Raw genomic sequence first — 17,223 nt, forward strand, 5'->3', positions numbered from 1 at the left:
TTTTCTTAAGCTTGTAAATGACAAATTGTCTGAATAGTGGTGTATAAACAGATTTAAATAACATGAGCTTTTAACTAGGACTGGGGAAACTGGCTTCAAATCCCCATTGACACTTGGACTTTCACTGGGTGACCTTCAGCCAGTCACTACCTCAGAGCCAAACCTGCACACAAGGTTTGCTGAGAGGATAAAATCATAGAATTGTAGAGTTGGAAGGGTCCCTAAGGATCATCCAGTCTAACCCCTGCAATGCAAGAATATGCAGCTGTCCCATAAGGGGATCAAACGTGCAACCTTGACATTATCAGCACCATGCTCTAACTAAGTGAGCTATCCAGGGCCATATTTTGTCCTTAGAATAAAGGGAGGATATGAATGCAACAAACTAAACTAAACTAAACTAACAAACCATGCAGAGGCGTGGGAAGACAATGCAAATTCAGAAAACTTACTAGGCTGTTTTAACCTGTAGAGTCTTGATAATTCAGAAGCCTTCTTTGCACTCGTATAGATTTGTCAGCAAGCAAACATTTACATGGGATATAGAGGGTCTTTTAATTAAGTATGATCACACTCACGCTTCCAGCTCTTGCTTCATTTTGGCAAATTCCTCTTTTGTCATAGACATTTCTCCTTCCCCAAGCCTATGCATCTTCTCTCTGGGGCCATCAAAGTCAGGCTTTGCAGGTGCTGGAGGAATCTTAGACAAAAAGATCTGTTGTTAGGAACCTCCTTGTCCAAAAAGAGAACTTCAGTAATTTCTACTGTCTAGCAATTTCTACAGGAACACTGCTAGTCAAACATCTAATTTCTATGGAAATCCCTTCAGAAAAGCCACCTCTCTGTTGAGCTTCCAGTGCTTTCTGAAGACTTTTTTTATTCATTTTTAATAGAATTAATATAATAGCTTTTAGTCATTTTTAGTTTCATTGTATTGTGTCTCCTACTGTAAATAAGTAGAATATAAATTGTCAAAGTAAATAATAAATAAACAACTTAGGTACAGTATAGTATAACAATATTTCTCTATAGAACGGCAGTGTAAATGCTGAAAAGATGTGAAATGAACCAAAATATGACTAATGTATTCAGAGTGTTCGAAGGGCAAATCTGTAGCTACAGGTCTGGTGGGACGGAGATTGAGGATAGACAGTGGTGGAGATGTAGCACATTGCAAGTAAATGCAAAACTACATCTCAAAAAAGTAGTATTGTATGTCTAATTTAAATAAAATAATGAAATTTGAAGTGTGCGAAGTCCTGACAATAATCTCATTGCCTTTGTACGAACCTTTAGCACAAAAAATAGGGGCATTTGCTGAGGGGTGTCAAATGCTCTTGGAGCTGAAACTGAGAACAGTGCTCTAGCACACACAAGCACACACACTCTCTTGCTGTTAGACATATATGTCATTTCTCAGCCACTTCAGTCTTCAATAAAACCAACAAGCTAAAAAAAATCCAAACCAACAATAGTACAATTAAATTTATTTTAAAAACTGGAGAAAACTCAGAAAACCACACAATTCAAAGATTAACAAAATAAAGAAGAATTTAACTGCACTTCCGCAAGATCCACATCTCTGGCTCTTCTCAGATCTCCTTTTGGAGGGAATTTCACAAAAGAATCCACTATAGTATCACTATTTCATTAAATTATCATCTTGCTGCCCTCAATAAGGTTTCATTATTTGATAAACTCAAAATTAGTTATTGTAAAGAGTTGAAATGTGGTTACTTAGTAGTGCAACCCTACCCATGTCTACTCAGAAGTAAGTCTCACTGAACCTAATGGGGTTTAATCCCAGGTTAAGTGGGTACAGAACTGCAGCATAACTGAAATATCCATAGCAACACCACTCATGCATTGAAATGAGTTTCAAGGCTACAGATATATATCAATATACACTGGAGATTAAGAATCAGTACTATGAAATTCTGAAACAAAAAATCAGAAACCACAGAATTACTTGTTTGCAATTTCATTGTTTAGCAAAGATGTCTGTATTTTAAATCAGATTTTGTAAGTACTTACAATTAGTCCTGCATACTCTTCTGTCTCAATAAATGTGTCATGCAGCCACTCAAAATCTTCATGCTGTCTTGTAACTGAGAATTCTGTGTTCTGAAAAACTGGCAATGTAGTCTGAAAGCAGAAATCAGTTACTCCTTTGGACCTCATTAATACAAAAAATAAAAATAATAAATAGTGTAGGATTTTGAGACTATTAAGCTGGAACATGGGTGGGAAGACTTCAGGTTTGTAGGATCTACTCTTTTTTTTAACTAGAACCCTGAGAACCACCAACTGGAGCCGGGTGTAAAGAAACACGTGTAAAATTAAAGGATTCTGAGACAAGAGATGAGAAATTTGCTCTGAATGCCAGAAATGGAGTTTACAGCCCTTCCACACAAAACTCCACTCCTAGCTTTCCTCACTTGCTGTTGCAACTATATCCCATATTCAGATCCATGCAGGCAGCACAACTGCCATCAAAAACTGTTTAGAAGTCAAGATACAAACAAACAGAAAAGGACTGAACTGATTTTACGTTTACAGACACAAATCTCTCCCCCCCCCCCCACTTACTGAAATCAAATCTGAATTACTACATGTTATTAAAAGCAGTAATATAATGTGTGAATATAAAGTGAGATTAAACAATTGAACCAAAAACCAGTTTCTTAAATTTCTTAACCCCAAACCAGTATCTTAAAATGACCCATGAGCAACACCATCCCTGAAATATTGCTTTTGTTCAATTTAAACAAAATCTCATCTTATTTTGGCCATGGTTCATTTTGAGTTTTATATAAATGGATATATATATTGGTTTAAAACGTGATATATAGCTTTTCAGGTGGTTTTCAACACATTGCTCAATCTTGATTAGTACAAGAGGTATTTAGATGTATATGGAAGCAAGTGAAAAAATAAAATATAATAAAAAGTAAAGGAAATTTCCCAAGAGATAATTTTGGAGAGACAGAGCACATCATCTTTAAAAAAACTGGCATAAAAATGCTTTCATTTCAATTTATGTCAGGTAAGGCTATTTTCCAAGCCATGTTCACTAATCTGTAACTTCATAGAAGTTACCTTGGTCACTCAACATGGCAAAGTTGTAGCTTTGTTCCAACATTAATTAACCTTCTTCCCTGCCATCTTACCTTAGTATGGACTGTGAATTTCACTTTGTCTTTTTCACTGAGAGCATCAGGGATATCAATCTGCAGTGAAGGGTCAATATTTAGATCCACAGACACAGACCTCATCTGAAATGAAAGCAGAAGGAATTTAGAGGGCTGGAGATCTCAGCAATAGCTTCCTACACCAACTCCTTATCCGTCAAACCTCAGCTAGGAGGATGGGATAGGAACAGGAATTATTTGGAAGCAACTTTTGGGTCACCTATTTACTGTGGTACTGCTGCTGAGGAGTCCTTTGGTGGCAGGCACCAGGGGTGTTGCTAACTGGGCACTTGAACAGGCGCTGCAACTTGTGATTGATAGGAAAGACCCACTTAAGTGAAAAGGTGAACATATCTCTGGGAGGAGATGGAACGGCTGTCTTTTCTTTAAAAAATTGTCCTTACCAGAGTTCAATCTCTATTTGTAACCATTAGCAGTAACAATACATGAAAAATATATGAGAGGGTTATTATAAGATCATTTGAATAAAAACAGGACTTGGGGGTGGGGAAGATAAAACTACTTTTTTTTCTTTCCTTAGGAGCAGCATGACATTTAGGTAGTTTAGAATTACAGTGGTACCTCTGGTTAAGAACTTAATTCGTTCCGGAGGTCTGTTCTTAACCTGAGGTACCACTTTAGCTAATGGGGCCTCCCGCTGCCGCCGCGCGATTTCTGTTCTCATCCTGAAGTAAAGTTCTTAACTCGAGGTACTACTTTAGGGTTAGCGGAGACTGTAACCTGAAGCATTTGTAATTCAAGGTACCACTGTATACTGCAATTTCAGAGAAGTCTATGCAGGACTGGCGGACAGTTAATTTGAATTTTATTTCAAAATTTGAAAAGAAGGGCTAAAATTAATTTCAACATCCTTTATCAAAACTGCTTGCCCCCATATATGATGACCTCCTCCCACACCACTCTTAATGCATTAAGATCTTCAACAGGTCTCTCTCTGAGTTCCTATATATATATATGGAAATCAGAATCATAACTAGGGCTGTGTGGTGTATCAATACATTGTCTGAAACCGGTCTGAAGATCAGATCGCGGTAACAGTTTCAAAAATTTTGAGCTTGCAAGCGTGCAGCTCTGTTGGGCAGCGATTGCTGGGAAGGACCACAGAGAGCGATTCACGTTGTGGTGGCCTTGGCAGAGGAAGCCTAAGAAGGTGCTCCTCTGCCTGCCTGCACCTTCCCTCCCTCCACAGCCCAGCTGCCCCTCCTTAATTCAGACGTCGTAATATATTGGTGTACTGTATTGCGATGGTTAACTAGTGATATATCACTAGTTCTTGGTATGTGAAGAAGTGTGCATGCACACAAAAACTGATACCAGTAACAATCTAAGTTGGTCTCTAAGGTGCTACTGAAATGAATTTTTTTAATAGTGATATATCACAATGTGAAAAATCAGATGTCGTCTATCTAGGAGCAAGGAACTGAAAGCTGAGCCGAGTGGAAACGAAACAGTGGAGCAAAGACAGAGAGGGGCTGAGGGAGAGGTTAGGGTAGGCGGGCTGAAAAATGAGTTGTTACAGACTTTGGAATCCTGCGTAGAGGGTGGGAATGGCCAGACCACAGAAGGACAGTTTGCTTTGGTCTTCAGTTGCTACCTGCAAAGTTAGCTTTTCATCCCGCTCCCCACTCCCAAGTGAGAAGGAATCCATTTAAGCATGTGAAAGAGTTTTGTTTACTTATGCCAAGAGTACCACAAGGGAGTCTCTTCAGCACATCAAAAGGCACAGTGCTACTTTTCCTAGAAAAAGAGGTGCCGGAACTCACCATGAACACCTCACTCATTCTCTCAGAATGGCAATGGCGCCCACCTGAGAGGTGCTGAAACTGAGTTTCGGTGAGTTCAAGCTGAGAAAAAGCCCTGAAAAGGCTTCAGGGGAGCAGTGATGAAAGGGAATGCCAACAGCTCAATAGCTTGTTACAGCTTTTCAGCTGTTTTAGTCAGCCAGGAACACTACTCTTGCGCTCCTGAGGTGGTGATTTCTGTCACAAACAAGTGGCAAGAGTTCTATCTCCACTTGGTCACAAGGGGGCACTCCTTAGTTCCAAAAGGCGACTGGCTCCCTGTTGGTTTCAAATGCTGATGCAGCATGCACATAAAAGTGCATAAAAGTACCGCCTGTCTATATGTATGCATGTCTGGGCCCATATGTACAAAAAGTGTGCACAAATATGGTCATGTCCACGTCGTCATATTTGCTGCTGCTATGTGCCTCTACGAACTTGGACCAACAGGGAGCGTGGCAAAAAATTCTTAGTCATGTCTGCACTAGACTTCTCAGTATTGTAGCAGGTCTAGGGTAAAGAAAAGCCGGCCTGCTGCCATTCAGAAACAGACAAATTGCTAATTAATTAATATTTTGCATCCCTTTCCCCCTCCAAGTTCATCTGACTTTACAGCCTGGTATAACCGTATATTGTATGTTGCCAAGTGTGAGGAACAGACCTATGAAGCTTGGTGCTCAACAGGCTCAAACGGACAGAGTGTTCAACCAATTTGGTTCCCCTTCCTTATTAATGTAGCAGGTGGTCATATTAGCCTCCCTCTGAACTCAAAACACATTTTGGGGGAAGCTGTTACATCATCTCAATCTTCTACCATTTCCTCTTCCACCCTACCCATTATTTAATTTTCTTCTATTGCCTTTTGGAGTGTTTAACTGGCTAGATTTTCTTTTTGTTTTGTGTTATATTCTTGCTTGTTTGATGTACTACATTGTTCCATGCTCTGAAACTCTAAGAAAAAAATAGACCCTAACTTCTGTCACCTAGCTGGATCAGGGCTTCCTGCACTTCTGAAGTTACATGTATATACAGGCAACCCCCATTTTCTGTGGGGGTTACGTTCTGGGTCATCACACGTGTCAGTGGAGTGCGCATAAGTCCACCCTGCCCACTTCCGAGTCCAAAAACAACTCCAGCATTTACGGTCACACACTCAAAACAGGAGTTGCCCGTAGACTGTGTGCCATGTCAGCACATTCAATTGCCAAAAGGTTTATACAGCTATTCTGAAGTTACTTATCTTAACTGCCCAGGCACATTCTGTTGTCAAAACAATATATATTGCAGAGTACATGGGGGCGGGGAGGATACTGGACAAAAGAAACAGCTTCCGCTCAGATAACACTCTATTCCAGAATAAGCAAAAGATTATGCATGAAGTTCATAGTGCAATTTAGGATCACTTCACATTACGTGCAGATTGGTTTCCAGCATGTCCACTTGTGGTACGCAACGCTACTCCTACTCAGAGTTGATCTTGCCTGCAGGCTAATGATTAATGATCCCAGGCAAACAGGGTAGGAAAGCTGTAGCCCTCCAGTGCGGTTGGAAAAATAGTTCCATTAGCCTCAGCCAACACACTCAACTGGCAGCAGTCAGAAACTATTATGGGAGTCGCAGTGCAGTCCAACACCATCTGGGGAACCACAATACATACTGTAAGGATTTATTAAGCATTATTCTATTAAAAATATAAAAATGTGGGTCACAAATTGAGGTCGACTTGATGTTAAGATGAAGGCATATTAAAAATGTGGGCACAGCATAATCTTAGCATTCAACAGCTTTAAGTGGGGGGTTGTGTGTGTGTTTTTTATCAATCATGGTATATACGTTCTACAAAATAAATTTTAGGCTGCAATTCTATGCACACTTTCCTAAGAATAAGCCTTACTGAAAACAGTGGAAGTTGCTTCCAAGTAAAGTTGCAGAGAATTGCACAAGAAGTCCCACTGATCTAGGGCTAAACTGAACATGATGGTAGTAGTTCTTTGCATTTAAGCACAACAAATTTTAAAAGTAAACTGACTGGAGATGGGCTGCAGTTCACTGGCATTGTTTATTCCCCTCCTTTTTCTCTGACATGACTCAATGTGACTTACAGATAAAAACAAGAACCTCGAAAAACACAAAGAAAAAATCATTGAAAAACTACTGATAGAATTAAAACTATAAACATATATAAAATATATTAAAATCACACTATTAATTACAATAAAAACAGCATGGCACCAGTACTTTCATTAAAAACAGTCAGTTCCCCCAAGCCTGCTGTAACAGAAAAGTATTCACCTGCTGGTGGAAGGAAAGAAGGATGGAGCTGATCTAGATTCCCTAGGGAGGGAGCCCCTAAGTTTGGGAGCAGCCACCGAGAACATCCCCACCCAGCCTGCCTGTGAGGGTGGAAGGACCGAGAGAAAGACATCCCCCAAAGACCTCCAAACCTGGGCAGGTATGTATGAGGAATACGGTCTTCCAGGTCATAACCAGCACTTTCAGTTGTGCCCGGAAACAGACTGGTAGCCAGTTTGGAGCTTTTTCTAGCAAGTCGTCTGCTCCCCTATAACAATCTGGCTGCAGCTCTTTGAGGCAGCTGGAGTCCCTGAGCACTTTTCAAGCGCAGCCCCACACAGAGAGGACATCACTAGGGCAGCGTGTCACTGTGGCCAAACCGGACACCTCCAGCAACAGGAACCCATCTCCTTTGCATACTTGAAGTTCAGTCCTTAGGGTCTCCCGGTGGGGCTTGGAGGGAACCTCCGCCAAATAATAATAATAATAATAATAATAATAATAATACAGTCATACCTCGGGTTGAAGTAGCTTCGTGATGAATATTTTCGTGTTGTGCTCTGCGGCAACCCGGAAGTAACGGAGTGTGTTACTTCCGGGTTTCGCCGCTTGCGAAGATGCTCAAAATGATGTCACGCGCATGCGTGGAAGCAGCAAAACGCGACCCACGCATGCACAGACACACAGTCGTGTCTTACGTTTACTTCAGGATGCAAACGGGGCTCCGGAACGGTTCCCGTTCGTTTCCAGAGGTACCACTGTAATTTATTATTTATACCCCGCCTATCTGGCTGAGTTTCCCCAGCCACTCTGGGCAGCTCCCAATCAAATATTAAAAACACAATACAGCATTAAACATTAAAAAAACTTCCCTAAACAGGGCTGCCTTCAGATGTCTTCTAAAAGTCTGGTAGTTGTTTTTCTCTTTGACATCTGATGGGAGGGCGTTCCACAGGGCGGGTGCCACCACCGAGAAGGCCCTCTCCCTGGTTCCCTGTTACCTCACTTCTCGCAATGAGGGAACCGCCAGACGGCCCTCGGTGCTGGATCTCAGTGTCCGGGCTGAATCCCTCGGCCAGCCCCTGCCAGCAGTACTGAGCTAGCAGACCAGAGGCCTGGCATGGTGGAAGGCAGCTTCCTACGAGCGCATCGCCCGGTGTCCCGACCCACCTCCGACCCTCCGGCGCTGGAGGCGCAGCCCGAGAAGCGCCTCGCGTTGGGGCAGCTCCGCCCTTGAGGCAGAGGCCCCGCAGCCCTCGCTTCGGCTTCGGAGCGGCCGAGTCGCGCCGGGAGAAAAGGAGCCTGAGGGGGGAAGGACGAAGCAGACGCCGCCTGAGGGAGCCGGACGACGCGCAGGAAGCGGGCCGGCCGCGTCCACACGTGCAGGCAGGCGCAAGTAAGCGGCCCCCTCCCCTCCCAGGAAGCGACGCCCGTCAGCAAGCGAAGCGGAACCGACTCGCTCCCTGGACTGGTCTAGCGGGGGGGGGGGGTTCAGTTGGGTAAAAGTCGCGCGCATTCCCTCCCTCCCCCCCCTCAAAATATGCGCGCGCCTGACAGAGCAGCGCTTCTCTGAGGGGAAAAGAGGCAGGGCGGGGGGGGAGGGGATGGGAAGCGCTTCTTCTCGGGCGGGGCTGTGGAGAGGCTTCCTTGCCCCCCCCCAAGCCAAGCCCGGAGAGAGGGACTCCCCTCGCCCCGCCCCCTGCACCGCGCGAGGCTCACCTTCTCCCGGCTCCCCTTCTCCTCCTCCCGCGGCAGCTGCTCCTTCGCGGCCACAGACATGACAGCGCCTTGCCTCGGCGGCCCTCACTGCGCAGCCGCGGAGGCCCCCGCGCGCCGCCTTTTCTGCCGCTCGGGAGGAGGAGGAGGCGGCCCCGCCCCCGCCCTAGAGATAAGAAAAGGGTAGACGAGCCCGTTTGCAGCTGCCCGTGCATCTCCTCCTCCCTAAGCCGCCTTGAGTCCCGTGTCCGGGGATGGGGAGGAAAGGTGGGCAGCGCCGGCCCGCCCAGGAGGAGAGCTGAGGGTTAGGGCGACAGGACCCACGGGGCAGCAGGTCCCGATGTAGGCTTGGACAACACCCAGCACAGCCGAGACCTCTATGGCCCAAGGGCTGCATTAACCCTTGATTAACCTCGCACTGGGCCCATCACCTCCTGGCAAATAGAAGGGGAAGAAATGGAGGCAGTGAGAGATTTTACTTTCTTGGGCTCCATGATCACTGCAGATGGTGACAGCAGCCACGAAATTAAGAGACGCCTGCTTCTTGGGAGAGAAGCAATGACAAACCTAGACAGCATCTTAAAAAGCAGAGACATCACCTTGCCAACAAAGGTCCGTATAGTTAAAGCTCTGGTTTCCCTAGTAGTGATGTATGGAAGTGAGAGCTGGACCATAAAGAAGGCTGATTGCTGAAGAATTGATGCTTTTGAATTCTGGTGCTGGAGGAGACTCTTGAGAGTCCCATGGATTGCAAGAAGATCAAACCTCTCCATTATGAAGGAAATCAGCCCTGAGTGCTCACTGGAAGGACAGATCCTGAAGCTGAGGCTCCAATACTTTGGCCACCTCATGAGAAGAGAAGACTCCCTGGAGAAGACCCTGATGTTGGGAAAGATGGAGGGCACAAGGAGAAGGGGACGACAGAGGACGAGATGGTTGGATAGTGTTCTCCAAGCTACCAGCATGATCATGTTTGACCAAACTGCGGGAGGCAGTGGAAGACAGGAGGGCCTGGCATGCTCTGGTCCAGGGGGTCACGAAGAGGTGGACACGACTAAACAACTAAACAACAACCTAGCAGGAGTCACCTGGCAGCGGTGGGTGTGGCCTCCAAATTCGCACACCCAGGGCAGACTCCCTGCAGGTGAGCGGAGGGCGGGGGATGAGCTCTGATTCTCAGGTGACTGACCTGACGGCTTGCGAAGGGGGGCACTTTGCATCTCCAGGGGAAGCCGGGGTGGGGAGGGCCACCCGCATCGTGCAGCGGCTGCGCGGCAGGGCACTGGAAGAGTTGTCCAGGTATGCCAGTGGAGAGGCCGTTTGGGGGCGCTTTGCCGAGGCCCCCCTAAAACCTGGAACCCTGTGCCTTTGTGGTCAAAAACAAGAGGCTTGGGCGGATCCCTCCCGGCATAGAAAGGACTCCCAACACAGAAAGCTTTTACTAAATCGCACTATGCCAAATGGCTTGAAGCACACAAATAAAAATATGCCCACGGAGTAAGGGTGTGCTTTGCCTCTGGATTCCTCCCGTCGGGTGGGTGGGGAGAGGGAAGGGGAAGTGTATTGAAACCCGGAATATTGATCTGAATGTATAATATTCAATGTTGGAGTTAAAAGTTGTCAATGAATTAGTGGGATCATGTGATCTAATTACTGTACTTTTTCCCCCATAATGCTTATATATATCTGAACAGTGAGGCTTCTGCTGGGTGTGTGTGGGGGGGTGCATTTTACGGTTCAAAAAGATTTTTGGTTATGTTTCCTTTTAGGGCTTTGGTTTCTTGGGGAAAGGGGTTTAAGGATGTGCTGAGCGTTTTGACGGTGCTTTTTTTTTTTAAGAAACTATTTTCACCATGGGGAGATGAAATAAATGGCACTTTACATTACGATTAAAAAAAGAAACCCGGAATATCCTTCCGCGCGTAGCATTTACCGTGTTCTATCTCTCGCTTTCTCTTCTCCTTTTCCTCCCGCCTGTCTTCGCTTCCGGCGGACAAGGCGGGCGGAAGTGACGTCGTGAGGCGAGCGGCTGAAGGAGGCCGTCGGGATGTTTGACTGAGGCCGGCGTCGCTCCCGCGGGACGTGGAGGTCGAGCCGGGTGACTCCCGCCTCTTATTCAGGTGGCTCTTAAGGAGTTGTCTTTCGCTCCAGCCGCTTAGACGCATCTTCTTCCCTCAGCCATTTCGACTGCTCTTCTTCAGGGCTCCGGCTTTATTCAGCTGCGAAAGCGACCGTGGTGACTACAACTCCCATCATCCTTAGCTTGCAGGACTCATGGTCAGGGATGATGGGACTTGTAGTCCGAAAACAGCTGGAGACCCAGGTTTGGGGGGAAACGGGTTATCTCTGATACTAATTGCACTTCCTTCTGAGCAATTAGCCTCAGAGCGAATTGTCAATACAGCTAAGAAGACATGGTAGTAGTTGGACAGCCCAATACATTTTAGGATTAAATTGTACCCCTCTTGCTGGTAAAATGCAATTATTTCTTGAATACGTCATACTTTGCTGCACTTCACTGTTACTTCAAAATCTGCTATCTGAAGCATATTTGATGTATCACCCTGACAATAGTAGTGGCAGACCCGATGACAGCACACAGCAAATAACCAAAGCTTTTTATATTTATCTAATAGGAAAATTATGGGAAAGTAGAAGCATTTCTCAATGAAACACCTTCTGGAGTCAGCCTTCTGTGAATCCTGTCTTGCAGTATGATGTCATTTCTCTGCATTAACAGAAAATGTTGGAGAGCCCCAATGTTGTTGAGAGGAATGTTGAACCAGGAAGGATTCAGGTTTAGATCACTTGCTGCTTCATGCTCTCTCTATGGGAAGAAGAAAACAACCATCCGGTATGAAAACATTGACCAAGAAAAATACAGAGATTTGATCAACTACCTCACATCCTACAAAGACAGTTCTCAAAGACCTGAATTGGTATTTGAAGAAGATAACGTGCTAAATGGACCAGAAAGGAAATATAAGAACTCAGACCAGGAGGATGAACCAAAAGTTTGTAGGAACTGGAGTCCTCTAATGAATCCCAACAAGAGCTCTTTGCCTCAAGAAACTGCTCCAGGACCGCCTTTGCAAATCAGTTTGCAAAGGAAAAACTTGGCTAGTGTGACAGCTGTTCTTCAACAGACCATGCCTGTGGAGCAAGCTTTCTATCTGGAGAAGTGGAAACAGCGGATGATTCTAGAACTTGGGATAGAGGGTTTTGCCGAATACACTAAAAGTAAGCAATGACTAAATGCATTGAATATATATATATATATGAGAAACATCCTAGGGTGGGTTGATTGAAATCACCAAGAAAAAAGGGGGCAAATTAATCAATGATTCCATGTTCTGAGTTTAGTAAGAATCAGCAATGTAATTTAGTAAAAAATCACCACCTCCTTTCCCCTACCCCTCTGCTGCTGGAGGCCTTGACTGCTTTTACTAATGCACACATCAGTAAGTTTAATCTGTTAGTCAATTCAGTGTCAGAAATGGAACCTCATTTTGCTCAACACCCACTCTGTATTTTCTTTCTGTGCTTTGCTATCAAAGCTGTGAGCTCTTCCTACCTGGATAAAGTGCATTTGTTTCAAGACAGCACTTCACACACATCCCCTTCCCTCCCCTTTTCCAACTGTGCAAGTCCATCTGTTTGAACCCCCATCCTAACAGCATAAATATAACACACCCAGAAGGGTTTCTGTTGTTGTTGCAAGCACTTTACATTAAGGTCACATAGGACAGATGCAGCTTAAAACCTTTTCAGCCGCAGATACTGCATCAGATACAAGCTAAACAAGGGGTGAAATTTAAGGGTCACAGCATGCTCACAAATTTGGTTCATTCACCATCTAAAATCAGTCAAGCATGCAGCTGTCGCAAAGTGATTGTTCAAAGAAGTTTGCAACTCCAGCTTAAGCTGCAGCTGTGACTCAGCTTAAGTGGAGTGGAGTTCAGTAGCAAAAGGAGTCCAGTTACTAGGCAGAGTTTCCAGCAATGTCAGCTTCAGGAAAAGCACCAGTGAGAGGAGCTGGGAACTGAGAGTGGATTTATTTTCAAGCCACCCTTGTCTAGCACCTTTGTTGTTTGACAAGTGATTTGGGTGGGGTGACACAGCAGACTACAGGTGCCTGTTTTCACTTGGAACACTAAGTCATAGTTAATGTCAGTAAGCCAGCAACAAACCATGGCTTATTTTCATGAACAAGCCATCATTAGCAAACCATAGTTAAGGGACATACTGTGCAACCCAGATAAAAGGCACCCATTGTAGATTTTATTAGTTTTCAGCAGCTGACTGGCTCAGTAGAAGTTGGTGCAGGTTGGAACCATTATTGGTGAAGCCACATCAATCTGGACCCTTAACATAAAAAATTGGCCAAAGTCATACTAGAGTCACATTTTGGACCACCATCTTGATTAAAAATGGTGGCTGGTGATCAGCTTTGATGAAAACTGCTGTGACCACTTTGGGAACCCTTGTGCAGAGTTTGGCAATGATATCTTGAGAGCTGTCTGAACACACAGAGAACCAATGCTAAGGGAGTAGAAGGGACTTTTCTTCAGGAGTCTACTGTGAATCAGGTCGTTCTTGGCACTAGAATGCTTAGTTGCTTAGGCAGTTTACAAATTATTGAGGGTCAGGTGCCTTGGGTCTTGGGTTATGAAGCAGTTTCCCTACGAGTCCTAATTTAACAAGATGTTAAGTGAGAGTCCTTGAATGTGCATTACAGCATATACTGCCCTTCTCTTGACACCCCAAGTTGTCTTCCCCCATTTTTGTTTTTATTACTTTCATACTCTGTATAGTGGACAAATTCACAAGCCATCAAAATATATAGTAGATGAATATGAACATGCTACTGTTCAGTCACAGCAGTTCATACATTGATCTGCAAGTTATCAAGTTCCGATAAATCAGGTTATGAAATAATATATGTTCAATATATGTGAGAAATGGTCTGCAGCATTAACCTTGCAAAGCCAAAGTTTGAATAAGTACTCGGTATAATTATTTTTTCTTGTTTTGCAGATATCTTTCAACAAGGTAAATTATTCCATGCAGCCATGGAAACTTTACTTTTAGCTGAAGAAATCTCTGTGGAGCAGGAAGAAGACACCAATGTATCTGGCTACATAAGAAGTGTGCAGCATGTACTGCAACATGTTACTGGAGTGAGAGTCCTTGAAAGTGCAGTACAGCATGAGACCCTTCATTACCAAGGCCTAGTGGATTGTGTGGCAGAATATCGGTGAGAGGCTAACTTTGCATAATACTGTATGTGAACGCTCCAAACCATGTTAAATGCTTTAAAGTCATGTTGACTTAGGCATATGCTTTGCTTTCCCATTGAAACCAATGGGACAAAAGTGTCTAACTTCAGGTGCCTTGTGCCCTGAATGTTTAAAACTATCTAGATTTATACCTGCCCTATGCTGCAAACTGAGACACAGGAGACCACATGCCATTCATCCTCTCCCAAACTCTGGGAGTTGAGTCAAGAGTGAAGCCAAGGTAGCTTGCCCAAAGTGACTCAATTAGGTCATCCTTTTCCCTAATAATAAATTGGGTGGCTTTGTACTTACTAGACCAGCAAAACAGGCCACTCAGAGAAAAAGTGTAGGGGGATTCTGCATAGTCATTGCCACCTTGCTTTTGTACCACTTTTGCATATATTTATTTCATGCATTAAATGGTTTGTGCTTTTTAAAAATGGTATAATAGCCAAGTACAGTGGTACCTCTAGTTACGAACTTAATTCGTTCTGGAGGTCCGTTCTAATCCAGAAACTGTTCTTAACTAGAGGCATGTTTTCACTAATGGGGCCTCTTGCTGCTGCTTCGCCGCCGGCACACAATTTCCATTCTCATCCTGGGGCAAAGTTCTCAACTCAAGGTAACTCCTCCAGGTTAGCGGAATTTGTAACCTGAAGCGTTCGTAACCTGAGGCGTTTGAAACTCGAGGTACCACTGTAGTAGATTGATAGATTTTACATTTTTTAATTTTACTGCTGTAAAGCTACCTAGTATTTGCTGCCATGGCAGCAAAGCTGCAGTACAAGCACCTTAAAAAATAATAATTATTAAAACGCACACATAACAAATACATTAAATCTGATTTCTCTTCAGATTGTGTACAAGCACTCTTCAGGGGTACTTTGTCCACAGTTCTTCACTCTTGAAGAACCCTACATTCCTTAGTCCCTTCATCAGATGAAGGGACCATCAGGAGAGAGGCTCCAGAGAGCTTTGGCACATCTAAATTTCCCCCTCTGTTGAAGTAACAAAACAGGAGGAGAAGGAGCCAGTGGCGTAGCGTGGGTTGTCAGCACCCGGGGCAAGGCAAGTAATTTGCGCCCCCTAACCCGTGGATTTGCGCCCCCAACCCATAGATTTGCGCCCCCTAACCCCCAGATGTTGCGCCCGGTGCGGCCGGCCCCCCCCTGCACCCCCCACGCTACGCCACTGGAAGGAGCTGCCTCTGCCTCAGGTAGCTGAGTGGCTTCCACAAGCTCTGCAGCCTGACATCAGCACAAGTCCCCACTCTTCACCTGGGCCCTGGGATGGGCTCTCTCTTATGCGGTGCTGATTTTAGAAGCACTTGTGTCAGCAATGAGTAGCTTTGCTGATTAATTTATACAACCGGAAGCAGCCTCATCTCACTGGGAGCTGGAGAAGAGGGGTTGTCCAACAGGGAGCCTCTTGCTCAGTGTGGTGTTGGACAAGCCCTCACCCCCCTCCCTCAGCGAGGAGGGTCTGCAAAAAGCACAGGCATTTTGGCTGGCTGATTCATATCTGTGTTTTCTTTTTACGCTTGGGCACACAGAGGGAAATTATGTGCAATTGAATGGAAGACATCAGGGAAAGCGAAACCATTTCTTCGGAATACGTTTGACAATCCACTCCAGGTTGCAGCATACATAGGAGCCATTAACCATGATGCCAATTACAACTTTCAGGTCAGTAAAGTGGGCATGACAATTCAAATAATTTTTTGCACTTGCTGCCTCTTATTTCCACATGCTCATTCTGGAGGTGAATGTGTTTTATCCTATGACATTCCAGAAAAATAAGGACAGTGAAGGGTGGGGCAGGGAAAAAGGTGTTACTATACCTTGGGTGAGCTGGGGCAAAGTAGTTTGTTTGCCTGGTTTCTGTGATGGGCATGGGGTAAGAGGCCTCTTCCTGCCCTCCTCCAGAAGGAAACCAGGTAAGTTGCCTGAGTAAGGACTGAGCTAATAGAAAAAGCTTCCTCCACGCACAGAGTGCTCCACTACTCACTTGCCCAATCCACACTGTAGTGTTAGCTCTATGTGCATGTCTAGCAAATTCATTCTGCAGGAAGAGTCGAAGACTAAGTCTAGAACAAAAAAGTCACTTTGCTGAGCATTTCGCTTGCATAACTTCTGCTGAACTTGCTTTGTTCCCCAGGTTGACTGTGGCCTCCTTGTGGTCGCCTACAAAGATGGTTCTCCTGCACATGCACATTACATAGACTCTGAGCTATGCTGCCAGTACTGGAACAAGTGGCTGCTTCGCCTGGAAGAATATAAAGAGAAAGACTTTGGAATTGTGTGACGCTTTTTAAATTTAAGTCCCTTTAAGGCAGACTGCTTTTTTTTTACTTTGAAGCAAATGGAGGAACTAAACGCTACCAGGAAAACATAGTGGGTGGTATTAAGCTAAGAGTTGCTCATTTTGGCAGCCGTGGTTGCGTACAGAATTTCCCTTCTGGTTAATTCTGCTTAGCTGAGGTACAATGGACTGCCTGGGCCTCTCATGCAGGGAGCACAGCTGTGCCTTCTCCCTCTGACCAGTCACTGTCATCCCACCCCCAGGCCCCTGGGGGTTCCCTTGGGGGTTCCCCAGCTGGCGCCTCCCACCACTCTTTTGCATCCATGACAGGTGATTAACAACTCCCATCATGGTGAATAGATCTTATGCTGGGTTTACTGTAAAAAAAAAGGGGGGGGAGGGTGGAATTCTTCTTGACACCAAAACCAGTTGTCCCTGGGGTCAGGACTGCTCCTTCTGTAGAGGGATTCCACTGTAATTTCCATTGTGTGAAAAGTTCATAACGTGAATCATATTCCAAGCAGCAGATTAAATCTGAAATTGCACAAACGCTGACTGCCTTGCTCCAAAGTGTTGAGGTGCTATTTTGAGGTGACGTGACTACAAACAATATATTCTAGGAAGACATTGCCTGAATGAAAA

At 44.8% G+C, this 17,223-nt stretch overlaps 2 protein-coding genes across 5 annotated transcripts in view; one reads left to right on the top strand and one right to left on the bottom strand.

The window, feature by feature from the left end:
* Positions 1–9,132, bottom strand: part of SNX5 (sorting nexin 5) — a 23,095-nt gene extending 13,963 nt beyond the window's left edge. For both annotated transcript variants that reach the window (XM_053397302.1, XM_053397301.1), the window contains exons 1-4: positions 9,005–9,132; positions 3,171–3,275; positions 2,035–2,145; positions 579–700 (exon numbers count right to left, since the gene is read on the bottom strand). In XM_053397302.1, coding sequence (XP_053253277.1) covers positions 579–700; positions 2,035–2,145; positions 3,171–3,275; positions 9,005–9,064 — 398 coding nt within the window. In that variant the 5' untranslated portion in view covers positions 9,065–9,132. The remainder of the gene's footprint in view (positions 1–578; positions 701–2,034; positions 2,146–3,170; positions 3,276–9,004) is intronic.
* MGME1 (mitochondrial genome maintenance exonuclease 1) lies at positions 8,663–17,131 on the top strand. Of its 3 annotated transcripts, none has more exons than XM_053397306.1 (5): positions 8,663–8,681; positions 11,638–12,241; positions 14,039–14,258; positions 15,833–15,965; positions 16,438–17,131. In XM_053397306.1, exons 2-5 carry the CDS (start codon positions 11,716–11,718, stop codon positions 16,582–16,584), a joined length of 1,026 nt encoding a protein of 341 aa, XP_053253281.1. In that variant the 5' UTR covers positions 8,663–8,681; positions 11,638–11,715; the 3' UTR covers positions 16,585–17,131. The 3 variants fall into 3 exon arrangements, with proteins under 3 accessions (XP_053253281.1, XP_053253280.1, XP_053253278.1); XM_053397305.1 differs by lacking the exon at positions 8,663–8,681 and adding an exon at positions 10,125–10,145; XM_053397303.1 differs by lacking the exon at positions 8,663–8,681 and adding an exon at positions 10,993–11,121.
* Positions 17,132–17,223: the final 92 nt, after the last annotated feature.

The sequence above is a fragment of the Podarcis raffonei genome, chromosome 7 (genome assembly GCF_027172205.1).
Source record: "Podarcis raffonei isolate rPodRaf1 chromosome 7, rPodRaf1.pri, whole genome shotgun sequence".
Lineage (NCBI taxonomy): Eukaryota > Metazoa > Chordata > Lepidosauria > Squamata > Lacertidae > Podarcis > Podarcis raffonei.

Bases quoted from the DNA above. Each gene is read 5' to 3' on its own strand.
- MGME1 (XM_053397306.1), top strand. From the start codon at position 11,716: ATGATGTCATTTCTCTGCATTAACAGAAAATGTTGGAGAGCCCCAATG. The intron at 12,242-14,038 runs GTAAGCAATGAC...CTTGTTTTGCAG, and splicing joins TTTTGCCGAATACACTAAAA to ATATCTTTCAACAAGGTAAA. The intron at 15,966-16,437 runs GTCAGTAAAGTG...TTTGTTCCCCAG, and splicing joins ATGCCAATTACAACTTTCAG to GTTGACTGTGGCCTCCTTGT.